Below are 27,758 nucleotides of genomic sequence, written 5' to 3'. Positions count from 1 at the left end.
AATAGGAAGGCGGACCACAAAAGATCAGATTTTGGGAGTTGGTTTGTCGATGATCGCGAGCCGAAAACCAAAACCAACGCTGAAAGATCATATTAAAGGAGGATTCCTCCGGAGATTGATCAGAACAAAAAGGCAGAACCACGCTGCAGAAACCAAGAACAAAAAGAAAACAAGAATACTTAGCTGGAAGAAGAGCCAAAACCAAATCCATTCGAGGCTGTGAGATCAAGCATATTTATCAACGAGGAGAGGGGCCTTCGGCGGCCCCAAGATGCAGTGATTTTGTGCCTTTAGATTTGCGCAGAAATGTCACAAACAGACACTCCATGTTGGATTTGACCGCGAATCTTTGGTGGATCGCAGGAATCTTGAGAGCATATTCGTGTTAAGGCCCTTTTGCCAATGAATCCAAAGGTTGATAGGTTGGTGAGCAGATGAAGTGAATAGTTTGTGTTGATAAGTGATAGAGGCAAATAATAGACACTCGTAACATATAAATTCTTATTCATATTAATCTCTTGCATGGATATCTCAACCAATATTGCTTCTATATTAATCTCTTTATTCTATCTATAGAAGGCAAAAAATAATATTTTTATTTGTGAGTGTGAAGACTTGAAACTATTTTTTTAATAATAAAAATATTAATATTGGAGATACCAAAAGAGACTGAGAGAGATAAAAAAAATTATTATAAAATATCTATGAATTTAATTACTCTTAATTTAGTTACAAATATGATCTTTTATATATCTCGATGATGATAAAAATATTTATATAGTTATCTATAAATAGTTAAGACTTTACTGCTAATATGGCTTTATTTATAGAGAGTAAAATCATTTTTTTGTATAATTAAATGTACTTAGTTTTTCAAGAGAATTGAAGATAAAAAAAAGAAACAAAATCAAAATGTTAGGGGAAGGAAATGATTGTAGAATTTACCAGAATAAAAGGGAAATGAACTAATTTAATATAATATTATTATCAGAATTTTTATCTTTATAACATCCTAATTTAATTTAACATCAAAAGTAAGTTAAGATTTAGATTGAATATACTACAATTAACAAGTATGTCATCTCATCAGGTTTTGTTATGATAAATGGTATTAAATTTGGTTTATTATTTTAGACTGTGAGATTTAATTATATATTATTTTCTTAGATCAAATCATGATAAATAATAACTTAGTGAATTAAAGGTGCTAATTATTTTTACTGATAAATAAATACCTTTATAATTTATTAACTCGAATCTTCATTTATTCTTTATAAAATATTAAAAATATAATGAACTCAATATTAAGCATGATAAGTCCAAGCAAGAAAATACTAAATCAACTAAATATAATTTAATTAGTTTAGTCTTCACATCATATTGACAATGATGTCTTGATTTATAATGTCATACTAGATTTACTATCATTAATGTAAAGTAATGGTGTATCTTTATCCAATTAACGAGTCTACATAGCAGTTATCAAAGTGGACCATTCATAGTTAGATACAGAAAAAATATTAAGGCCATTTTCTTGAAATCCTTCCTTTTTTTGTTTTTTTATAATGGCTTTTCTTTTCAATTTTTTTCAATTAGTGCATCTATTTATAGTAATCATGTAAATGCTTTTCAGTTTCTTTTCCTTTTTTTTTCCTGTTACCTTCATCGTCTTTATCTCGTTGGTTCTGCCCCATTTCTCATGCTCATTACTTATGCTTTTGTTTTCACCATGAAGTCTTGTTAGTTTTGTATAACACATTTTCCTCGCCTCGCTCGTCATTGTGAGGCCTCCCGTCATGCTCGTCATTTTTGCCCTACATTTGCTTCATGAGGTGAAGACGACATTGCAAAGCTTCCACCGAAAGATCTTCATCTTCACAACATGAAGGGCGAGTGGCACCTCACAACAAAAGTAGGGAGTAGAGATGGTCGATGCTTAATAGTGTTTGCGAGGGAAAGATGAAAGGAAATAATATTTATAGAATTACATAAAATAAAAAATACTGTTCGAAGAAAAGCACTATCTAGAAAAAAAAAAGGATTTTTCCATAAAAATCATCCAAAAAACTTGAATTATTTAATAATGTTGTAGTATCTAAACGAATCTAACCTATCATGATAAATTATTTTAGTAAATGATATATGAACAAACCTAATAAAAAGTCAAAATAAGAAGATTAGAAATCCTAACCTAATAAATGCTCTTCGGTTTCTATTCCTTTATTGCCTGTTACCTTCAACGTCTTTAGCTTTGCCTTCACTTCTCACACTCGTTACTTATGCTTTTGTTTTCACTATGAAGTTTTGTTAGTTTTGTATAACATATTTTCTTGCTCGTCATGTTTGTCGTTTTTGTCATTCTTTACTCATAGTATCTGCATATGTCCCTTACTCGTCATTGTGAGGCTTTCCATCATGCTCGTCACCTTTGCCCTTCATTTGCTTCACAAGGTAAAGACGACATTGCAAGGCTTCCATCGAAAGGTCTCCACCGCAGAGGAAGGATGGAAGTGATGATTATGATGAATACGAAGCGGAAGTAGGGAGTAGAGGTTCTCGATGCTTAATAGTGTTGGCGAGGGAAAGGTGAAAGGAAATAATATTTATAGAATTACAGAAAAAAAAAAGAAATACTGTTTGAAGAAAAGCACTATCTAGAAAAAAAGAAGAAGAGATTTTTCCATAAAAATCATCCCAAAACTTGAATTATTTAAAAATGTTATAGTATCTAAACTAATCTAACCTATCATGATAAATTATTTCAGTAAATGATACATGAACAAACCTAATAAAAAGTCCAAATAAAAAGATTAGAAATCCTAACCTAATCTAACATTTTTGTTGTGATTCCCAGTCCAACCATAAAATCATTTTTGGTTAAGCATCTTCCTCACTTTCTTGGCTATAACTATTAATTAAAAAAAATATTTATTTGAGTCATCCTCGGTCATAACCATGTAATTAGTGTTACTTAATAATATTTTGATTACCCTTTTTTCATATAATCAATTAATCCAAAGGTATCGACTAATATATATATATATATATATATATATATATATTTATATATTATCATTAAATTGCAATGAAACCTATATATCCTCTTCCTTCCTATGAGTCTACTCCTCCGGATAGCGGATCCTCGAATCCGAATCCGATAAAACCCCGATCTCAACCCGAACCGCACGCATGCTTTAGATTGTTTTTTGGGTTCGTTTTACAAATCGATCCTTGAAAAGATTGAGAATAACTTATTTGTTATATGCGTCCCTCCACACACATCAAACCTAAAAATCTTCTGTATGTCCGTAAAATACTACTTACTATATTTATTTTATTTTATATTTTATAAAAAAATACACAATTTTCATATATATATATATATATAAATAATACTCCAACTTAAATTGAAAGAGGTAAATATCATATATAATTTTCAGATTTTACAAGAGTGTGTGTATATATATTATATTCTAAATTTAAATTAAGAAAACCATTGATTTTGGAGCGACATATATCACTTTATGTTAATTTTTTATTGTTATTATGTTGTTTATTTCGTCGTTTCCTTTTATTCGCACCCCGCTTTTGAGATACCGCACGCCTTGGCCTCTTATTTAATGCACCAAATATAAAACCAAGGAAAACCCTCAACCGGGCTACAGAGAGACGGGAGACGATATCCGCAAATCCTCGCTGCGAATCGCCGATCCCTCCCGCGCCTGCTTGGCCGGCGGAAACCCTAAGGACTCGCCGCCATCGACCGTCCCCGCCGGCCGCTCAATCCGTCCCCAAGAACTTACCCCGTTCCGTCGCATCTCCTCTCGCGCAGCTCTCCTGGAGATCCCTCCCTCCGTGTGCCGTTCGCTTCACTCCTTCTTCTCTCCATCTCGTTCGGAGTCGGATCCTCTGACAGTGCGCCCCGGATTTTGGAATCTGCGCTGCTCTCGCGGTTTCTTGGGCTCCAAGACTGGGATACTTTCCTCCCTTGTGGAGGAATGTGGCAAGGTTGGAGGTCTATACGTTTCGGAGCGTTCGGTGAGTCAATTTGGTGATCATAATCTAACGTAAGTTATCATTTCTTTGTTCTTCTTATCATGTTTTCCTTTTTGCTTGTTGATGCCAGCGAAATTCCTGTGCTATTCAATAGTCGTGACATTGTCAGGGTTAGATATCTGCTTAATTGCCAGATGTCTTGTATCCTCTAACATTGTTCATTCTGGAATGAATTAATCACTTAAGATGGTGGTAATATATATCTATATATTCTGGTTTGAGATGTTCCAATATTCTTGGATGAAACATGTAGCTATTTGCTTGCTACCACCACGATTATATTGCTATTAGTATTGTTCTGAAATCCAAATGTATTATAATGCGAAGGTCTAGATCGTCCATGTGGAGCCTTTTTGACGCTTCCTGTCAACGGAATGTGTGGGATTTATGTAGGGATGATTCCTTGTCTCTTACGAGTTGCTAGCTTCTGAAATATGGACAGACTTTCCATATTTTTTTCTTCTCTGTAATGTATATGCCTATCCGGATTGAAAATGATGGTTCAGTTTAAGGATAGGCTGGTTTTCTTTTTTCAACCATTTAAACCCAACTGATGCAACCCAGAGGTTTCTTGATGAACCCTGGATAATCTCTAATTAGTTTGATGGAATCAGTTTATATTGCCTAGTCCAGGGGAGGTTTGAGTTTAATTTGAGTTGTCTTTTGGTTTGTTGAGGGCCCTTAATCTAATTACTTCAGATGCCATGTATGACAGTTTGTGTTATTCTGGAGTTGCTTAGAATTTGAGGTGTTCAGTTGGTTTAGATGGAAGAGCTGTGATTAGTAAAATCTTGCCATTCTTGTAAGCGCCAATACATCGAAGGCTTCACAAAACTTAATAGTCCACTCAAGGATGGCTAACAACTTTTGGGTGTCAGTAATTCTCCATATTGCATGTTTGTAAATTCAATTTTGTTGCTTGTTTTCTTGGTCAATGATATTTGGTTAATGTGATTAGGGGTGTATTATGGTTTCATAATTAAATAAATAAGAAATGGTAAATATTACTCAACCTGCTAAGGTACTCAAGCTATAGTGGGATCACCAAGGTGAAGCTATTACCAGTGTGATGCTTAGACTTCGTTTTTACTGCTGCAGCATTCATGTTGACACAACACATGGATGTTGGTACTAGATCTGGATTAGACTTGGCATAAATTGTCTACATTTTGTTGACTAATTCTGGCCACCATCTGATCGGACCTTTGCCGTGATTAAGAAGAAGATTTGTATCAATCACATGTTGCCAACCACGAGAGGAAGAGGAGAAGATGAGAACATGATGAAGTATCTTCTGTTTTTGTGCATCTTGCTGCAGTTGCTACTTGCTACTTTGCATTGTTGTCATTGTCACTCCACTCAGTTTCCCTGGCTTCACCAGTTTCCCTGGCTTCACCGAGTGGAGATACAATATGGAGGACAGGCATCCATTGATGGTGAAATTACTGTGGGACTGACAGGGAACTAAATTCCATGAGCTAAGGGTTTTGAAGTCTAAATTTTAGTTCTTAATCCAATGGTACTTTCAATCATGCAATCTATTAATGAGAATAAAAGAGGAGGAAAGAAAAAAAAAGAAAAAGAAGAGAAGAGAAAAAGAAAAGAAAGGAGAAAGAAAAAAACATACAACGTCAAATAGGCGGAATAAAATAAGAGGAAGAGGAAGGAGAGGAGAACAAGGAGAAGCACCTTTATTTTTGTTGTTGTGGCTCTGTTTGTCATTGTTGTCACTCCACTCAGTGGCCTTTGCTTTGCTGTACAGATGTGAATGACCCGATGACTAAAAGGAAATTAACTTTTATGAGTTGAGGGTTTTGAAGTTAATCATGGATCTTATCATTTGGCCTTTCAATCGTGTCATTACTGATGAGAACGAAAGAGAAGGGAAGAGAAAATGACATGATAATTATCAATGGATAAAGTTTCCCCTCCTAACAATTGGGACATGCTTGGCACAACCATAGCATGGCAAAGTGATACTTATTATGATACATATGATCTTGTATCTTATGGCACATTGGTGGCATGAGGAGCCAAAATTGACGTCCCAGTGACTTCATGAGCTTGAGAAGTCTGGGGTCCCACTTGTAATGCACCTGCTATTGACAGCCATGTTAGAATTTAGGGAAAACATAGCTCGAGGTAATAACATATGTGATAAGGTGTTTTTTCTGTTTCCTCAGTTGGATGTTTACTAAGCTGCTAATCCTATCATATAACCAAAAATGTTGCAACTTTAAATATTTTATAAGTTACCTTTTCATAACCTGCTCTTCCTTTTAGAGACTCAAAAAGTTAGATGTATTGGACTTTCTTGTTGTTAGCTTCCCCACCCTTCGAAACTTTTGCATGTTCTTCATCGGGTGAAATCTTTTGCTTTGGGAATTGGCTTTGTGTTCTGAGGTTGCTTATTGTTCACGACTTGTTTATTTTACAGATGGTACCCTGAAGATGGCCCTTAGTAAATGCAAACCTTCTGGTGATGAAACTTCTGTCAGTATGGCACCTTTGGCATTTTCTAAAAGGGCACTTGAGAAGGTCAATCCTGTCGGGCAAAGTACGACATCCATGGCATCATCCTTCCCAGCAGCGGCTGATGTAGATATTGACATTAGGGAAATTTACTTCCTGATCATGCATTTTTTATCAGCTGGGCCATGTAAAAGGACATATGGACAGTTCTGGAATGAGCTTTTGGATTATCAACTTTTACCTAGAAGATACCATGCATGGTATTCACGTTGTGGTGCACAAAGTGGCAGTGAAGATGATGATGGCATCTCACTGCCTCTTAGCTATATCAAGTTGGCCGAAAGGTACATGATGCTACTGTTCATATATCCACTTATTTATTCAAATGGAGTCTATGAATGCATGCCTTAATTCATGTCACCGCCACTTTTTTTCTTTTGGATTTTTCTTAATCAAAGTGCTTAAGATTTTGTTTTGTACTATTCTAGTATCCCAAGTGATCATGGTAATCCTTGTTTCCCTCACTATAATAGTGAGTGTTTGTCTTGATTTGGATATGAAAGCTATCCACCGTATTTGTATTATCCTACTGTAAGGTTGTTGCTGTGTTTGAATTTCCTAAACTGCATTTCTGAATCCTGATTCTCTAACATTTTAGCTGCTACCTTGAGAATGTACATGCATATCGTTGCTGCTCCCCTTTTGAAGTGATCCAATTATATATCATGAGACTTCTTATGATTTGAGCCAACTTTAGGTAACACTTTTAGTTGTAGAACCTTAAAGATGTCTTAAATATCTGTCATTATTGTAGTTCGTTGATGTTGCGTTTTTCTTATTTTTGGGTCCCATGATTAAGTTGTTGTCAAAACTCATAAGTCATAAATACTCTTTATCATAAACAAAAAAATGGCATTCATTATATTATCACTTTCTGAAGACATCTTAGCAAAATTCTCTAAAATGAGATAAAAAAGAAAAGCAATGAAGATTTACTTTCAAGTTTCCCTTCTTTAACAAGATGATTTAAGCTAGAGGTCTTTAGACTAGGTTAGGGAGTTTTTGCATGTCAAAGTTTTGATCTTTCTCAAAGTTTTCTCTCACCCAATTTATTTCTGTTGATCTCTCTCTCTCTCTCTCTCTCTCCCTCTTTCATGATTCCTCTCTCTTGATCCATCTCCTCATACTCTAGGGCAGTTAGGAAATATTAATATTGTATATTTTGTTTATATATAATGATGGATTTAAATATTGGTATGTCGTGGTGTACCTACACATGATGCTTCAGTGTGTGACACTGATAAGGAGGGTGAGGGGGAGAAAAGAGGGGGGGGCGGGGGGGGGGGGGGGGGGGGGTGGTGTTGGGTGGGAGGAGAGAGAGTCATTAATGAAAAGATAGCAGTGACTGTCAAAAAAAAAAAAAAAATCTGGTAGAGGCTAGAGAGATAAGTTAGAGATCCTGAAGTGGGCAGTAAGCCAGTTTCTGCAAGTTACCTGACAGTAACTTGCTATACCATATATTCTAGGAATGACATCATGCTAGTGCTTCCACCTCCTTATGGCTTTCATTTCATTTGGCAAGTGAGGCAAGGGGCATGGTGCAATTGCGTGCTTAGCTTGCCACTAGCTTGGTTGCATATGGGTAGTATCGTTTATCTGGTTGTTGTTTCTTGCTTTCTGTTGGTTGCAGTGCAGCATCAATACAATTATCAGATATGATTCTTGCTTTCTGTTGGTTGCATTGCAGCATCAATACAAATATCAGATATGATTTAACACGATAGTGGATGAGCCAGAATGTCATTTCTTTTGAAGTATAATCTTTTGCAGAATGGATTTTTGGTTATAAGATATGTTTATTTAATAGAATATAATATGATGAATCTTGTCTGTTTTTTATATATATGGATTATGTAGTTGCACATCTTATAAATGGTAATTACTAGATAATGTGTACAACAGATCTCCTCACCTAAAATTTTTGTTTAATATCTATGTGATGCTCTAAAAAGGTTGAGAAAACAAGTTCTTTGACATATTGACACTGTAGAGATATCTGACACGTATCTGGGAAGTATCTCATTAACATCTAATGTCTCTTGTATGGTATGACAAGCATTTAACTAAACATATTTCATTGTTTGCTTGGATTGGAAATATTTATATTTGGGTAGGAATAGTCTAAGCATAGGTTATCAATCTTGCTCTCATATATAATTGTTTCTTTTGAGTTTACCCTTTATAATGAATTTAACATCTCATGCTTGTTTCAAAATTGAATTTCAACTTTGCTGATATTTGTTTTGAACCAGAACATTTGAAGTTATTCTCTATAAAATGGATTTTCCTATAAATATTTTGCTAGGCAAATTAGTTATACTTTTGGAATACATGAATAATGGTGCACTTATGTATATTCAGTGATTTAAAAAGCGTTAGGCGTCAAAAGGCGCTAAGGTCCAAAAACTCCCGAGGCACTAAGCGCTCGCCCGAATGAAGCGAGACGCTAAAATATAAAAATATATAATATAATTAATAAATATAATTATTTAAAATTTTAAATAAAAATGTGCTATTAAATTAATAAAAATATGCTGTTAACAATATATGATATACTGTTAAGTATACTGTTAACAGTATACAGAAGGAGAAGGAAGAGTGTAAGGGGGTGCTGACTGAGAAAAGAGGAAACGAAAGCGGTAGTCGGAGCGGGAGTGTAAGGAGGTAGCGGCAGCGGGAGCGGGAGTGTAAGGAGGCAGCGGCAGCGAGAGCGGGAATGTAAGGAGGCAGCGGCAGCGACGAGCAGTAGGAGCGGCGAGCGGCTACAGCGGTTGCGAGCAGCGACAACGGCGAGTAGCGGGCGCGGGAGCGGCAGCGGCAACGAGCAGGGTTAGTCGGTTAGGGTTGGGCAGCGACAGCTGATATCGATTTTAGTTGGTTCGATTGAACCAACTAACCACCGGAGACCGAACCAGACCTAAAATCTTGGTTCGGTCGCCTGGTTTAACCCAGGCGCTTGTCGAAATCGCCCAGCGCCTGGGCTCAGGCGAGCGCCTAGGCGGCGCCTTTTTGAAGCGCGCCTCCTGGATGTTTAGCGAGGCGCTCGGGCCTTGCCTCGCCTCGCCCGAGCGCCCGAGCGCCTTTTTAAATCACTGTCTATGTTTCATGTTAAGTATATGCCATGTATGCTACAATTTGCCAAAACTAGCAGATTTTGCCTTTTGTCACTGCACATAAAACTGTTGATGTTTTTGCAACTTTATGTACCTATTTTAGAATTTTTAGTTATTTGTGTTCTTTGACAAGCTAACTGTCTTTCCTAATTTCTGTAACTTACTGCTTGTTCTTTCTTAGGTATCCACACATTGAAAGGGATCACTTAGTAAAACTTCTGAAACAATTAATTCTGAATTCTACTCATTTTCCTGGAATGGGCAGAGGAGCTCCAAGTGCTGCTGATGTTCCTACAATTCTGGGATCTGGTTCCTTTTCTCTTCTTGCATGTATGAAACCTTTCTATTCTTCTTTATGATGCAGTGTCTGAGGTTCTGGTTCATCTTTGATCAGATAATTGCCAATACATCAAGTTAATGTTCATTTTCTCTTTTTGTTCTTGACAAACCTTTTTCTTGTTGTCGTAGGCTGCATTCTGTTTTGCTTTCCTCTTTATTGCAGTTCTCTCACCCTCGATTGGGCTTTTACATCGCAGCTGATAGGGATAGAGGGAATAAAGGAGCCAATAAGTTGCCGAGTTATTTGCGTTGGCCACATATGCAGGCTGATCAGGTCCATGGGTTAGCTTTAAGGGAGATAGGTGGTGGTTTCACAAAGCACCATCGAGCTCCATCCATTCGTGCAGCATGTTATGCCATTGCTAAACCATCAACTTTGGTGCAAAAAATGGAAATCATAAAGAAGTTGAGGGGACATCAGAATGCTGTCTATTGTGGTATCTTCTGTTCACCTTCTATTATATTTTAACAATTTCAGTTTCAGTCTCATAATTTTATGATCATTGTAAGAGTAGTGAGGAGTGCAATATAAACATTACATTTTAGCGTTTGAATAACTCTGCATAGGCAGCAGATAGTGCTGACTACATGCAACTCAGAAGAGTTTTGGACTTATTGTACTATGAAGTATGAACCATGGAGTCAATTTCGACTAGTTTGGTTTTTGCTGACTGTTATTTACTGATCTGAGTCCAAATCAAGATGGTGACGGTTCAAAACCCAGCCTAATAAAATAAAGGACTCCTTTCTTCAATACACGTGGAGCTTACAATCCTGTTCTCTGTATCCGTAACCTGTCACCTACCTCCTCGCTGCCCACCATGTCTCCTATCTCGGGAATGCTTCCTCCTTTTTTCCTCCCCCTTTTTGTCCTCATTCACTGTTCCTACACCGGTTTGTCTGCTTTCTTCTTCTTCCTTCCTCTTGCTCCTTCTTCCTCTTCCTCCTCCTCCATTGCCTGCCCTTCCTTTTCCTTCTCCTCCACTGTCTCATCCTCTTCCTCCACGGCCTCTTTTCCTTATTTCCTATTCCTCCTTCCATTTTCTCCGCTTTCTTCCTTTTCTTCTTCTTCTTCTTCTTCTTCTTGGTACATACCACTGTACCATTTATGGTAGACCAGTTGGTAGGACCGGTACTGTATCCTGGTACAAAATTATAATCCTTGATATGAAGTAATGAACTATATAATTTAAAGTCAATTTGTTCATTGACTTGTGATATAGAGTTTACATAGGGCCTTTAATGGTTGAACTTTGATTGTTTAGGAAGGAGTTGCAGAACAAAGGTTCTGAGGTTTTCATATGAGAAAACCTTTTTCTTTATTTTATGTTTTTTTGTCGACTAATCTGTAGAAGGGAGTGTTGAAGCACTGTCAGTTTCCTTGTATGCAGGATTAGTGGTATTCTATTTGCTAAATTCCATCTTGAGTTGTTGACAAATAGGTATATTATTTAGATTTTACTTATTTGGTCTAATTGCAAGGTCACGGACACATCTACTCTATCTTTAGTTGTTGTTTCGAAATCTAGGAGTTTGTCATACATTTTAGTATGTCGGTATTCAGATTCACAATACACTATCTTTTATCACCATTTGTACTATTCTGTAGTTGCAAGACTATTGTTCTCTAGCATTTATGTTTAAGTCTTCTTTGATTCAAGGCAAGTGTGTTATATTTGACCGTCATTTTGGTTTTAGATTAATCTACTCATGTTTCTTGTAAAAACTTGACCTATCCGTTATTATGTCCTAGGTAGATCATGTCCCATGAATTAAGAGTTCTGTTTAAACATACTGGGATCCCTTTACTGGTGTCACTAATAGCAATTACAACATATTGTGTTACCCGCAGACTATTCTAATATATAGTTTATCGAGTTTCATAAGGCTTTTGATTAAACAAACCTAGGTCTAGAAGAATCAGCATCTTATATTGCCTGTGGACCAAATAAGTATCTTGAATATCAAGGATCTGATTACTGATGATAATTCTTGAAGTCACCCTGAATCTGTTGGATTTGCTCTAAACTGACTAGATATGACTGGGAATTGATGGGATTCAGTTGGGATTGCTTCTGTCCAATGGAGATCTGACCAGTTGATCATCCAATTTCTCAGTTAATTCATCCTCAACTGATTCATGAATGGTGCTTACTATATGTTTTTCTTGAACTTGATCAATTTAAGCACCCAAAGATCAACAAAGTTAATAAATTAGGTGTTCCTATTCTCTTTTTTGATTTCCTTAAAGTATATTTGAGCGCCTATGTTAATATGGTTCATTATGATCTTTGATACTTTTTGTCTACCATTATTGCCTGTAAATTTACATTAGATTGGTAGGATACAGAGAGTTCACTAATGCTATTTTGTTCTTTCTATGCTTATGTATTCTAAATGTTACTTGATTGACATTGATCGGGACATATAAGATTAATTGCTTCATCCGTTGGGCCTCATTTCTTGATTTCCTGTTTTCCTTGGTACTGAGTTGGTTATCACAAAACATTTGAGGCCTTTATTTCTGGTTGCTTTAATTATATATGCTATGACACTTATTATTGTGACTTTCTGTGTTCTGGCAGTTCTGATGATCCCCTCCATACTTGATACTTCTTTTGTTTCACATATCATTTCTTCAAGTTAGAAATTCTTTGGTCAATTTTGTCATATTACATCATGCTGTATAATGTCTTGTGAACGTTCATAATTGTAGCTACCTTTGATCGTTTGGGGCGGTATGTAATAACTGGGTCAGATGATCGCCTTGTGAAGATCTGGTCAACGGAAACTGCATTTTGCCTGGCCAGCTGCCGTGGACACGAAGTGAGTCTTAGATGGTGTATTAATGTTTTTCACCATTGCCTGTCGGCTTTTCATTGTTTTCCCATTCCCTTTCTCTTGATTATCATTCTTTATTCTGGTTGACATTAATGAAGGGTGACATAACTGACCTGGCTGTGAGTTCAAATAATGCTGTGGTGGCATCTTCTGCAAATGACTCCATCATTAGAGTGGTCGATCAATTATCTTTTGATATGCAGATGTTGTAAAGGTTTTGATCTGATTTGCCTGTATTTTTTTTTCCAAGTTTTGATAATTTTGGCTTATCAATGCAGTGGCATTTACCTGATGGGCACCCAATATCAGTGTTGAAGGGACATACTGGAGCTGTGACTGCCCTTGCCTTTAGTCCAAGACTTTCCTCTGTTTACCAGCTACTTTCGTAAGTGTTCTGACATTCAATTATTTATATTTCTATTTATCAGTTGGTTCCTTTGGTATTAAGGAGTGTCCATTTGTGGGTTTATTAACTTTATTGTCGCTTATGCAACTTGCACTATGATCTCAAACTTCTAAATTTGTTCTCCTTTGTTTTCTTTTAAACTGCTGAAGTACTTACTGCTCAGTTTATGTTATGCTATGGTCTTTTTTGTTGATGAATAATCTTCTGGTTAAATTATGTAGCAAAGAATGTAGATAGTTGTTGCATGTATATGTTTGGATATCTTATTACTATTAGAATTCCTACAATTTTAAGGAGACAACTGACATTTTTAGGATTGCTGGCTACTGCCAGGAAGTAATGTTGCAATTCTCCCATTGAGATTTTGAAAATTAGAGCCTTGATATGACATCAATATGAACTATTATATTTACATTTTAGTGTGATCAGTAATTAGCTGCTTGTTTAATTTGGGAGCTAAAAATCTTGAGTACATACTAATAACTATCTCCTTGATTCAGTGCAAGATGGAATAATTCTGGTCTTGCAATGTTGGTCATTACTTATTGAGAAACTTCTTTATTGCCGGACTTGCCTCAAGATTTTATATTAACTTTTCTAAAAGCAAATCTGATTTTTATTTTTAACTGATTTGGATTCTTTCTGGCATTTTGGTCGGATTAGTATCATCCCATGAAAATTTATGAATTAGGATCATGGCTGGAAAAGAAAATTTCCTTCTTTTGATGAGTGACTTCTACTTGTAGATTCCTAGACTCCCCATATATTATATGCAATTCTCTTACCAAATTGGTTAATAAAAAAGCTTTAACCTATTAGAAGATCCTTCTTACGGACAGAGAAAAGAAGTTCTTGATGGTTACTGTTTACTAGTTACATCCTAGTTTGTAGCCTATAAAAGAAATGAAGAGGTTGGAGTGCCCCTACATGGAAATGGTGGTGGCAAACTTCATTCTAGGGATCTTCTGTGGGTTAGCATGTTCTTTTGTATAAACGTTTCCGGAGAATTAAACTTCATTTTATATGTTCATGTATCAACTTTGGGTGTCTGTTTTGCATATTTGACAGGATTATTTGGAATATATATTTTTTAAAAACTAAAGTGTGTATGTGGTTTGTTGCCAAAGAAAAAAATATTGGTTGATCTTTTGGTTAAAGTGAGCCAAGGTTTTAAAAAACAGTTTATGTGGCTACTTATGTAGATGCAGTTTGGCTATAAAACCTCACTTTTTATGATATATGAGGCAATAATATTTGCAGCTTGCCCTTTTTTTTTTAAATAGGATTTCTGTGAGTAATAATTTATTGGTAAGTTCTATAAAGTATAAATTCATAAGTTCGATAAACTCACATTTCGAGTAGATGAGTGGATCATGTCTCCATTTTCATTTAATGTAGTAGAATTTGACCTGTTCCATATTAAATTTGCCTGCTTAGAATTTACAATTCTATTTTATTAGTTTCACATTTATAAATTTGACAACATTGTATGCTTAGTCATGGTCAGATATATTTTGCCATCATACTAGATCCTTTGTAGTTAATTTTTATGTCTTCTCGATGTTGACTGCTCTACTTCAATAGAGTCTCAATGTGCCACTGTATATTACTTGTGCACGATGTTGAAGCCTAATCACCTATATAGTGTTTTTTTCTTTTTAAAACTACAAAATTGGTTGGAATGAAGACCTTAAAGTCTGAAGTATATGGTATTCATGTGCTGTTATTTAACATCAGGTGGATAACAGAAAGGCCACTGACAGAGTGGATCTAAGTTGGGCTAAGCAGCATTTTGTTCCACTTGTAGGCAACACCAACTTAACCATGAACCCTAACTCCTTATCATTTGAGACCAAAAATCTCGTATACTAGACTTATCGTGGTACGTAGTGACAGCATGGTGTGCTACGGCTCAATGCATCAATAAAATCATAGTAAAAAGTTGTTTAATATGCTGGTACCAACCAGAATAATCTATCTGCCTGGTGCAATCCATACGATAGGTATACCTATTGTATCAAAGCTGCGTTAGCACACTACTATTTTGAGCTATAATAATTTGGGGCATCTGTCCTCTTCTCACCCATCACTTCTTTTTGTCTTAATAGATCCTTGTAAATAGGTGGCAGATAGTAATGCAGGATAAATACTTTGATACTAATATTATGCTGCAAAGATGCATGGATCTTTAAGCAAACGAAATCTTTTAAGATTTGATAGTTTTGTAATAAATAACAGAATTTATTAGATGAGATAAAATATAATCACCAGACCCAAAGATTGCTATTTCGGGTATCGGACCCATTCGGGTGATATGGTTGGACCGGTATACCGGTTAGTATCGGTGTACCATATTGTCACGGACAAACTTCTAAACAAGATGTTGGATGTAATGCTTATGTGTGTCCGTGTCTTTTGGCATGTTCATGCCTTGTACAGAATATAAAGGGGCGGCCGAAGGCTTCAAAGTCCTATTTGAGTTAGGTTAGTGGCCTCTTTAGGCTTGTAAATAAAGGTTGTGTTATGTGGACACGTGCGAGAGCTTTTCGGTCTGTAATGGACCATTTTACCCTTTGTTGTGCAACTGTTCAGAGCTTGTAAAGTCTGTTTGTAATTTGTATTGTCTATGAAGTGTTTTTCGGACATGTTTGCTTGTGGATCCCGATTGAGGCGTTCTCTTTAACCCGTTCTCTCTTTTGTTGGTCCTAAGGGACAATGGGAGGCTTCGGGGAGGCTGACCTTTGCGGACGGACGCGCGAGGGTGCCGCACGACTTAGGCAAAACCAGCTAAGTCCGTGTCATATGGTATCAAAGCGGGACAAGCACTCATAGAAATACTTGACATGCAAACGTGGGGGACCTAACGGGGCTGCGTTGAGGGCAGTCAGCAACGCGCGACCGTTTAAGGGAAAACGGGCATGAAGATGTAGGGAAAAGAGTCGCTCAGAGGAGCGGGCATCTAACATTGGCATTCAGAGGAATGGTCAACCCTTCGCGCAAGAGGCACCACGAGAACAGACAAGCTTGGAAGAATGCGGAGCGCACAAAGGTTGGGATGGCTGAGTTTGAGCTACGGCTCAACGTTGACAACTTTACTTAATGGTGCTCAAGGCAAGCGAGACGCTTGGCAAAGGACGTGACCATGCAAAGTGGAATGAGTTGCTCAGCGACCGAAAGAGTTGTGAAAAGCTTACAGAGGTGAGGGGAATTGCTAACTCGAAGAATTCGGTACTCATGCATGGACTTGTATGCGGACGATGGAATGTTCGTGGCCATCCCAAGGCGGTCGAGACTCGGCGCCATGGAGCATTGAAACTTTCTCTTCGGCATGCGAAGGATACGTCCGGAGGAGGCTGAAGTGTGCAACGAGTTCAGCATGTTGCTAGGCCTTGAGGGGTGCAGCGGTGGCTGTATTGACGTGGAGGTGCAATCTAGCAAGTGCGTTTGCAAGAGGCAGAACAATGCACAGTTTGTTCAGCAGATCGGAGTAGTCCAAGGGGATGGTGGTCTCCGAAACGAAGAGAGATGTTGCTCCAACAGGACAGTTATCCAGGAGGGATAAGTCTCGGCACTCCAGAGGGAGAATCATGTGAGACAGACTTCACATGTTGAGGAGGAGTACCTCACAGACAACAACTCCACGAAGCTTAATGGACCGAGCAAGCAGCGAGGAGTTGCCGCATGATCTCGCTCAAGAGAATGCATTGGTGGATGCATTGCGAGATCAAGTGGGGGAGCGACCTGAAGCAACTTAAATGAAGGCACACTTAGAGTCGATATGGAGATCGGACTCAAGGGAGGGCTGACTCGTGGAATGGTGGGCGCGAGGGCCACCATCAACTCAATGCAAAAACGAGGAGCGGAGCAACTTGGGTGTAACTTGGCGAAGTACTCAAGCCGCATGAAGGGAGTCAGCATAGAAGTTGGAACGTGGAGCAGAGGCACGGTGCTTTCCTTAGACAGAGGTCAAGGAAATGAACTCTTGCAGAGGCAAGAGTATGATCATGTTGATCCATGGGTCCTTCATTCTGACGGAGCGGACTCATCTTGCATGGTGCCAAAGACGAAGGGAGCTTCTGGGCACATGCACCTTATCTCGGAGGAGCATTTGATGGAGGAACTAAGGCGACTCAATTTGCGGAGGCGAAATTGGGTTCAGAAGGCCTTAGCACGGGGCAAGAGGACGCAGAGGCGGGTACTCTTGAAGAATATGCCACAGTGTTGCCATTCAAGTTGCCATGAAGGAAGCAGTGCGCAGCGGAGATTGTGCTGGTAGGGGCCGAGGCCCAGGATCCAGGCAATGGTGCACAAATTACAGCAAAGTTAGTGGACTTCGGGAGCTACTAGGCGACGGATTGTCCTAGAGCGGTGCTTCATCTAGGTGTGACCCAAGAGTGGGTGGATGAAGGTCGATTGCCAAAGGAGCGAACAAAATCGAAGGTGGAAGAGACCCTGCGATGTATTGGCAGAGGCCACATATGGAGGGTTCACAATTCGAGTTTATTCCACAGGGATCAGAATGCAATGGAGATGTCACCAGGAGGCGACATGGTGCAGTGGATCGTGGTGGAACAGTTCGTGGCAATGCGATACACACAATCTTGTCCCGTGAGGGATAGATCATACGGAGGTATGATCGGGAGCTACTGGGAGCTCCACTTCGGTGAACAACACGACGACAAGAAGGGCTATGGATTCAAGGAGTGAAGGCCATGGTACCGTAGAGGCGGGTCTTCCGTGCGTGCATCGAATTTTGCATCGGATGAAAACCTTGGTCATCAGCATATGGGGGCTGTGTTCCACCAAGGGAAAAGTTCGAATGCAAGTACCAGTGAGTCCCATGGGAGGGACTTGATCATGCAGAGGTATGATCGAAGCAGCTGGAGAGTTGGACTACTCCAGAGCTCATATTCGCTTAAGGGAGCCCGACAAGTCTAAGGACAAGGTCGAGTAAGCGAACGCTGCTACCAAGGAAGCTAAGGAGAACAGAATCGGTGCAAACCCTACAATGTGATGGCAGAGGCCATGCATGGGAGTTGCACTCTGTCTTTCCATCGACCAAACAGACTGCTTGGAGAACACAGAGGTGTTGAAGCAGGAGGTCGAAAGGGGCGAGGAAGCGACGACGAGTCCAGAGGGACTTAGCTACCTAAAATCAAGCATCAGTTAGAATGGAGGTGGACTCAGAGGAGTGCCACAAAGACATCTCTACTGATTGTGAAGAAAAGGGATGCAGATACGAGGCGACGGATAGTAGGGCCATGGGCATGGCAGCGCCATGGTACCGTAGAGGCGGGACTTCCGTGCAAGTCATTGATCCCTTGCTCTCACGGAGGGAGAGCACTTGGTCGTGAAAGGGGCCGAGGAGGTGGAGCATGCAGTGACAATCTCCAAGTACCGAGACAAGGCTGAAGGGCAGAGGCCAAGAAACTTCGTAAGACCGGTGTCAACAAGTTTCTCATCAAGATTGCCGTAAGTGAAGGACTTCGGGTCATGCAAGAGTGCACGACCAAGGAACGAAGCAGGCAGTACACGGTGCTGTACCTTTTCTACTCAGCGGAGTAGGCGACAGGGTTGATGGAGAAGACGGTACAATCCTAGAGGCGACCTCATCTATCAAAGAATTACTCCAAGTTGGGGTGAAAACTTCCTGCATTCCAGAAGTTCAATGGCATTGAGAATGTGAATCACAGTAGCTAACTCAACGCAAGGAGTGCAAACACTTCAAGTGCTTCAGAAGTGTGAGCAAAGAGCAGGCGAAGGCCAGTAACCAGCTCGATGCATGAAGTACAACCTCGAGGAGGCGGGCGAAGTCAAGTAACCTTTGCCTTCTCAACTCTTAAGAGAATGGGCGAAACCGAGTACCCCAGTTCTCTTATCTACCCAGGAGAGGAGCTCTGCACAAGTTCAAAGACCCTTCGAAGATAACGGAAGACAATAGTTGTCAAATCCTCACCAGCGGTGATCAGTGCTACTGAGAGTAGATTGTCCGCTTCATTTCCCAACGAAATGCCAATCGAAAGCGGAAGTGATGCGAACCTACTTGGATGTGACAACTAACTGAAAGACGAGTCAATGAGCAGATTTTGTGGAGGAAGGACCCAAAACTTCAGAAGTTTGCGAGGCGATGCTCGTTAAAGCTCCAACAAGCATCTATCCAGTTCAAGCAGCATGTGGAATTTTTGAGAAACTGGCGCAGTAAAGATGGTCTTTTCCTTCATCTGGCGGATCCGCAGGAATCAACAAGGATCAACACAACTCAGCCAACCCCCCAACAGAGTCAGAGTCATTGGTGAGTTGTAGCAGCATGGCGGATTAAAGGGTCGACTACTCAAAAACAGCAGCGGAGAGCAGCTGGGAGCCAGGAGGCGCATTGCAGCTGGAGCGGAAGATTGAAGACTCAGCAAAGGCGAAGAGTTGCAGTGTTCACAAAGGCTTCGACGAGGACGTCGAAGGGATAAGTGGGGGAGAATGTCACGGACATACTTCTAAACAAGATGTTGGATGTAATGCTTATGTGTGTCCGTGTCTTTTGGCATGTTCATGCCTTGTATAGAATGTAAAGGGGCGGCCGAAGGCTTCAAAGTCCCATTTGAGTTAGGTTAGTGACCTCTTTAGGCTTGTAAATAAAGGTTGTGTTATGTGGACACGCGCGAGAGCTTTTCGGTCTGTAATGAACCATTTTACCTTTTGTTGTGTAACTGTTCAGAGCTTGTAAAGTCTGTTTGTAATTTGCATTGTCTATGAAGTGTTTTTCGGACATGTTTGCTTGTGGATCCCGATTGAGGCGTTCTCTTTAACCCGTTCTCTCTTTTGTTGGTCCTAAGGGACAATGGGAGGCTTCGGGGAGGCTGACCTTTGCGGACGGACGCGCGAGGGTGCCGCACGACTTAGGCAAAATCAGCTAAGTCCGTGTTAATATGGTACACCGGTACGTATTTGTGTTTTGGAGAGGAAGAAGAAAAAGGAGAAGAGGAAGGGCGGGTGGAGGAAGAAAGGAGGAGGAAGAAGACGAAGAAAGGAGGAAGAGGAGGAAGAAGAAGGATGAAGAAGAAGAGGTGAGAGCGTACCTAGGAACAAGGAACACAACGACAATGATGTTGGCAGCAGTGTCGTGAAGCAGCAGCGGCGTTGGAAGCAGTGATGTTGGCATCAGCGTTGTAAAGCAGCGACGGCAGCAGCGGCATTATGGAGGAGCGGCGATGGCAGTGGCATCACGAAACAGCGACAGCGGCCTTGAATGTGAGAAGAGGGGTCATGTTTGTGAGCCCTAATTCCTATTTTGGGGTTTTTTCTTTTTTTAATGCTGAGTTGGATGGCCCCATTGATATTTTCAGTTTTTTTTTTTTTTTTTTTTACTGAATTGGACTGGGCTGCTCCAAAAGTGGATGGTCTGCATACTGGCCCATGCCCACATAGGTACATACCGCTCGTTTTGTACCATTTTGGATGGTGCAACAATCCTTGATCAGATCCAAAAGCACATTTTCATTCATGCGACCATTTTATGATGTTTCTGGTTACATCCCTTTTCCCCCTTTTTATAAGCTTTCAAGGGTAGCCCTATGAAAAAAAAAAAAAATCAAGGTGAGTCTGTTAAATTTTGTTTACCGAGTGACTTTCTTATATTTTATCACTTCTTGCTGGAAACAATCTAAAATCTCTCTTATACACTCTTTTGTATATTTTAAATCCTTCTATAACTTCATCAAATCATACTTGTATCATTCTGTGGTAGCAACCTTTAAACCTGGTGACCACATGCAAACAATGATGATGAGACACAGCAGCTGCTTCGACTGCAACCTTGATCCCTACCAAACATATTTTCCCACTTAGATCTGTCAGAACAGGCAATAAATCTGCAGTGTATTACTGTAGCTTATAAACCACAAAAGTACATTGAAATCCTTCCAAACCTTTTCTATATTGATCTAGAACCACATCTGTCCCACCCTCCCAGCAGCTTCAAGTTCTCAGGTTTCATCACATTCTGTAGTTGTTTTGCTCTGATATTCTGCCCCAAACGATACTGTAACTGCATCCATAGTATTCCATCATGTTTCACTGAATTTTCTTCTGTCCATTATATTGTCGCATTGTGCTGAGAAATCAAGGTCCTGGTCACCTTGTTAATTGCTTCTAACATCCTAACAATTAAACCCTATAAAATTCGACACACCACTTGTTCCACACAAATATTTTAAATAAGGGTTAAAAGTTAATCCTAACTGTGAAGTGTGGCTAGTTAAATCCCTGGAAGAATATAGTTAGGAGGTAGCCACATGTTTAATTTTATTAGCACATATTTGTCGAAGACAGTAAAGTGGTTTAAATATGCAACAAATAGTAACATGTTGATTGAGGTTATCTTTTGGATAAATTAAAACAACAGGAGTTTAACCAGCTATGATTATCTGTAGTTAATCAGAAAAAGATATATGTACACCAAAAGCAAAAGCAAATTTAGGCCATCAATGAGAAAATATAGGTTGATAACATACAGGCCAAAATGATTCAAAAAACAAATATTTACCTCTGAGCAAAGTCAAAATTATATGCTGTAGTTTCTAATCAAGTTTTCTTTGGTCTTCTTGTATCTCTTCTGATGCTACTACCTATAATTGAGTCTCATCAGCTACTGGTGCATATATAGGACTTCTTTTGTCATGATTAGACAATCTTAAATGGTTTTCCCTTATTTTATCTTTGATTGAATCTGTACCCAGTTAACAAATCAATAAGAAAAGAATGGAAGTCTTAAATGTTATGTGAAGGAGAAGATGAGGCAGTTATCTTTAGTTTCTTGGATGAAACATTAAGAAAATGTTTGTTATTTTTCTGTGTTTCCCCTCTATTGCAAGTTATAGTGGATCTAATATTTTTTGGAATGTTTTCCGAACACTGTTTTGTGATAGAGTTTTGCCATTAAAATAATGTGCTTGATTTTTTTTTATAGCGGAGTCAACTCAGTTGATATTAATGTTTTTAAATGTTGTCTACAACATTGTTTTGATCTGGAGTTTTTTCGGTAAGATGATGTACTTGAATTTTTTATGTGGAATATCCATTTTTTTCATATACATATTAGTTTAATACAATTTGTTTGTGAAAAAATAATACAGTTATTCTCTTTGCCTTTGGTATTGCCTATTTTTTTATTCTATATAACAAACCTGATTGGTCAGATCCTCTGATGATGGAACATGCCGTATCTGGGATGCTAGGCAGTCTAGTGCCAAGCCACATATTTACATCCCAAAGCCTCCAGATACTCTAGCTGGTTAGTTTGTCATTGTTTGTGGTAAATTTATTGCTTAATGTTTGCTTGATTTTGGAAGTTGAAGTTGGAAGTGATGAGACAAATGCCAGGAAAAATCACTGATCCCACTCCTAGTGTTGGGCAACAAACACATCAAATCTTGTGCTGTGCATTCAATGCCAATGGAACTGTATTTGTCACAGGAAGCTCGGATACATTTGCTCGGGTATATCTTATGTTTCATGTGCTTTTTCTAAGTTTGGTTTCTCAAATTACTTTTTAAGAGTTCTTTTATAGGACCTCATTTGCAAGTTCTCCAGGTATGGAATGCTTGTAAGATCAACACCGATGACTCTGAGCAACAAAATTATGAGATGGATCTTTTGTATGGCCATGAGAATGATGTCAATTATGTGCAATTTAGGTGAGGTTTATTTCCTCAAAATGCCTTAATGGTCTTGCTATTCTGACTATTTTATTTCTCTTCATTCAGTGGCTGTGCAGTGGGGTCTAGATCTTCTATAGGTGACTCTTCAAAGGAAGATAATCTTCCAAAATTTAAGAACTCCTGGTTAGTAACTGTTTTTTCCCACTGACATTTAGTTTATTCATTAGAGGAAATATTAATAGTGGATTCTTAATCTTGTAAGCTGACATAGGTTTGATTGCTTCTAGTTGATTAAGTGATGCTATACATATTAATTGGGAGATTATATGTTTGCAGGTTCACACATGATAATCTTGTTACCTGCTCTCGTGATGGTAGCGCGATTATTTGGATTCCAAGATCCCGACGATCTCATGTGAGACAAATCATAATCAGGCATTTTTGAACTCCAAATCTTATTTATATGATCAATGAATTTGTTCTGTCTTGCATAGGGAAAAAGATCCTCACTAGTCCTAGCTTCAATTTTCAATTTTCTCTTCATTTCATTGGAAATATAAAAATTCTCTAGGACATGTAAATATTCAGTTTTGGGTATCACTACTTGGTTCAGTCTGTCTCATAGGGTATTCATTTTTCATTTAGATATCATAAGCATTTGATCATTTGTCTTCTTTCTGGTAAATAGTGAGATGTTAATTCCAATTTGAGTTTCATGTGTGGGTATCAAGTGTGGAGTTTTAGACAATGAAATTAGGATTTAGCCTGTATGAAGGAAATGAACTAAGCCAATGCTAAATAAATATTATAAGTTTGACATGTAAATTTTAATAAATTATTATCATATCTGGGGCATGCAATTGCATATTTAAGTTTTCAATGCTATTTATAGGTTAGATAATGGAAATCCTGTTCTTACATGAATATAGTAATGAGGTATGTATTAAGCATGCATCATTTTCAAATGTAGGATTTTGCTTACTAGTTGGAGAAATTATCTTCATCTTTGTTTATTAATTTATGAGGTTACAAATTATTTAACTTGTAGATCCCAATAATTAAAATGAAAATAGCTGTATCTTGTGCATGGTGAGGCCATTAAGTGACTTCTTTGGAATTTTGCATGACTGCATCAAAGCAATGTTTCATTTTTGGGATGAACCATTTTTTGTAAATTAGCCATCGAGGCGAGATTATTAAAAATCTGAAGAAAAAGCATAAAATAGCATGTTTGGAAATCCCAAATCAGTCGACTTTTCACTTAAAATGTGTAAATATCGGCTGCCAACTAGTTCAGTCTAAGTTGCTTGCAACAACAAAAACTAATTGAAACACATTGTATTTGTCTGAAATTAATTTTGTACTGCCCTATGTCTTGAATTGTGTTGAAAATATGCGGTAGCAGTCTAGCAGAATATTTTTGCTCATATCCTTTCCCTTTTATGACTAATTTACACCAAGCATGCATATTTGTTTGATGCAAATCAGCTATTTTTTGTTTTAAAATATTAGAAAAATAAAAAATGTAAGGACTGATATTAAGCAAAAGCTATAGTGGACACGGAATGGTGTCTGAGGCTACTTATGTTTTACAATAGAAACGTGAGAGTAGATTTCACTACTGTTTCTATCCTTTTTCATTAAATATGGCTTTATTATCTAGTTTTTGGTAAAACATATGAATCAGAATGGATATTTATCCATGCTTCCTTTGAGTGATTGAGTGGTGGAAGAACGATTTTGTGGGTTTAGCATTTGTGGACATCATGCGGGACTCAACTTGAGATAACATTACCTCTAAAATAAGGACAGAAATGATTAATTTATTAAAAATTATTAGTCTTCGTGAATTTACACTTGTATTTTTATTTGATTCTACTAAAACTCAAATGGGTAATTAATAATTAAAATAAATTATTGAACCTCGAAATAGATTTTTTTTTTGCCTTATGGATATATCTTTTAGCAATCATTTTTATATTGCTTCTGTTCCTTTTTTATGTCAGGGAAAAGTTGGGCGGTGGACTCGTGCTTATCATCTTAAAGTTCCTCCACCACCCATGCCTCCTCAACCTCCTCGTGGGGGTCCACGCCAGAGATATCAACCGACTCCTCGAGGTGTTAATATGATAGTCTGGAGCTTGGATAATCGATTTGTACTTGCTGCTATCATGGGTATGTTCTATTCCTCCTTGTTTCTTAAGGGTGTATAAGTTCTCCATTCTAGAGTTTCAGTATATATGTTCTTTTTTAATTCTTATTCATTCTTGTAGACTTTTTTTGTGATTATGTTCAGTATATTAGGTATCATGCGCATCCAGTCATAGGTTGGCAGTGTATGCCATATGATGACCTTTTTGTCCCATGGTTTGGCCTTCTGTATCTGGCAGGTGTGGAGCATCTGCAATGCACACCTGATAGACAATGCCGTCTCATTAGATTGGCTGATACAAACCACAGTAATGTAGTACTTCAATCCAAATCAACCAGTATTGTACAATGTTCCTCCAACAATCTAACTTAGAAATATAACTTGTCAAATTGTCAGCCTTGGAATTCAGAGTCTTATATATTTAAATTTATAGCTTCAGCATGTTTATCTCGATTAATTCTGTGTGGTGCAAATTCAAGCAACTTTATCTGGTGTCTGAAGTTATAAGAAATTTATCGTAGGTACTTACCAACAAGTGGTTTGCATTTATGCTGTGTTATGAAGTATATTTAAATAAATGGAGTATGACCATATGAAAACCTCTTACCAAAAAGTTCTCATAGTTCTTTTGATTGTGGTCCATAACTCTATGTTAATTAATGTTCAATAGATGTTGGTGATTTTTTTATTAATCTCGGTTGTTTCATCTGTTATTTTCTAGTTCCTTTAATCTGTGCAGTATACTTGTCCTTGCGCTATATGTCTGCAGTACTAATTTTCTTCTGAAATTTGACTTACTTTTTCCATTCATAGTCTGCATTATAATTCAATAGGATTTACAAATAGTTTTGCTGTTTTGGTTTATAAATATAATTTTTCTTCAGATTGCAGAATATGTGTTTGGAATGCTTGTGATGGAAGCTTAGTTCATTCACTGATTGGCCACAAGGATTCTGTATGTATCATGAACTCTGCCTTTTCTCTTTAAATATATATATATTTTTTAATAATTTTAAATATGATACTTGTTATGGTTTGATTCTCTCAAGGTACAGATGCATATTTAATTGTCTTGAATAATGTATTTGTTTTTCCTAGTTGTTATCCATGTGCGTACATCCTTGTGTATGCTCATGCTTATTGGAAAGCAAAACATCAAAAGTTTGTAAACCTCTTAAGCAAAATTTTAGGGTTCAGGTCAAGTTTTTTCTATTAACGTTATCCTTTCAATGCCTTATTAGTGATTTTCCTAGAAAATCCTTTCATTAAACGATTATTGTGTTTATTAGAACTATTTTGGTGAAAGGGTAATGATATTTAACTTTTATCTTTATATGAAAAGGTGTCTAAGAGATTTCTTGATAGGGATTTATCATGTTGAAATTTGTGTAATTATTGTACATTTCCAACATGGTGAACTTTTTGCTTGAGTTTGAGATTTTCTACATGATTAACTATGAAATTTTGAAATCAATTTCCTTTTTAGAATGGAACCATATTGTGTGGCATATAATAATTTGATGGTAATATGTGTTTTATCATACTATCACGAACCTAGCTGGTTATGCCTAAGTCGTGTGGCACCCTTATATGTCAATCCATAAATATTAGCCTCCTCCAAATCTCCTATGGACCCTTAGGACTTATAAAAGAGAAAGCAGGTTAGAGAAAACATTTCACTTGGATCCACAAGCAACCATTTCAGCAAACACTTTATAGCCAATGCAAATTACAATTATAGACTTCACAAGTTTTGAACGGTTGGACAACAAAGGATCCAAAATGGTCCACTATAGATCGAAACGTCCATAAGTACCCATATAACACAACCTTCGTTTACAAGCTTAAAGCGGCCACCAAAGCCAATCAAAATGGGGCTGCTAAGTCTACTGTCAGCCCTGTATATGTTGTACAAAGTATGAACAAAATCGAAAGACACGGACATACATGAGCATTACATCAAACATCCCGTTTACAATTTTGTTTGTGGCAGTATGGACTTAATTTTCCCCACATGTTGGAAACTTTTGAATATTTGGTAGCAGTTGCAAGTGATTATGAGTAAGAATATTTTATTGTTATTTTACTGCAATCTTGGCAATAAAATATATAGATTTTAGTATTTTTTATGGCACCGTTTTTCTGGACCCTAATTATTTTTTAGCTGAAATTCTCTATTTCTCTATATGAAGATGCAATTTATCCTAGATGGTTTATGATATATAACTTATATAAGCTCAACAGTCAACAGAATACTTCAAACACATGTAGGAAATTTTAAGTGGATTTTTATTTGTTAAAGTAAATTACCACATATGTAAATGTATATATGGTACCCTTATTCTCATGTGATCTGAACTTTCCTACTTGTATATGAAAGTATTTAACCATTAATGTTGGACATGGATTTTACAGTTTTATTGTTATTGTTGTTGTTAGACATGGACAACCAAGATTTTGAATATTGTTCTGATGATGGTTTTGACAACTTCTTGGACCAGTACAGTAGCAGTATATGAATCTTTATTGTCTGGTATCACATAAAATAATAAAAAGGTAAATACTGATCATTGTTGAGGTATATGGTCTGGTGCTGATCCTTGGCCAGATAGTAATTACTGGTTGTTACTATCCAACTGTTATTCGAAACCTTGGACATAACACAGGCA

The 27,758-nt window shown here is 37.8% G+C and overlaps 1 protein-coding gene across 2 annotated transcripts in view; it reads left to right on the top strand.

The window, feature by feature from the left end:
* The first annotated feature begins 3,666 nt into the window (after positions 1 to 3,666).
* The window catches only part of LOC103971976 (uncharacterized), a 41,896-nt gene continuing 17,804 nt past the window's right edge, over positions 3,667 to 27,758 (top strand). Inside the window, exons 1-14 of one of the 2 annotated variants that reach the window (XM_065132265.1) lie at positions 3,667 to 4,038; positions 6,494 to 6,872; positions 9,883 to 10,031; positions 10,238 to 10,477; positions 12,757 to 12,866; positions 12,980 to 13,057; positions 13,160 to 13,266; positions 22,476 to 22,570; positions 22,660 to 22,775; positions 22,870 to 22,973; positions 23,043 to 23,120; positions 23,274 to 23,352; positions 24,944 to 25,112; positions 25,974 to 26,044. In XM_065132265.1, coding sequence (XP_064988337.1) covers positions 3,999 to 4,038; positions 6,494 to 6,872; positions 9,883 to 10,031; positions 10,238 to 10,477; positions 12,757 to 12,866; positions 12,980 to 13,057; positions 13,160 to 13,266; positions 22,476 to 22,570; positions 22,660 to 22,775; positions 22,870 to 22,973; positions 23,043 to 23,120; positions 23,274 to 23,352; positions 24,944 to 25,112; positions 25,974 to 26,044 — 1,815 coding nt within the window. In that variant the 5' untranslated portion in view covers positions 3,667 to 3,998. Of the gene's footprint in view, positions 4,068 to 6,493; positions 6,873 to 9,882; positions 10,032 to 10,237; positions 10,478 to 12,756; positions 12,867 to 12,979; positions 13,058 to 13,159; positions 13,267 to 22,475; positions 22,571 to 22,659; positions 22,776 to 22,869; positions 22,974 to 23,042; positions 23,121 to 23,273; positions 23,353 to 24,943; positions 25,113 to 25,973; positions 26,045 to 27,758 lie in introns of both variants that reach the window. The other variant, XM_009386148.3, reaches the window with a different exon arrangement.

Source organism: Musa acuminata, chromosome BXJ2-11, assembly GCF_036884655.1.
Source record: "Musa acuminata AAA Group cultivar baxijiao chromosome BXJ2-11, Cavendish_Baxijiao_AAA, whole genome shotgun sequence".
Classification (NCBI taxonomy): Eukaryota; Viridiplantae; Streptophyta; class Magnoliopsida; order Zingiberales; family Musaceae; genus Musa; species Musa acuminata.
This window is presented reverse-complemented; position numbering and strand designations above follow the sequence as displayed.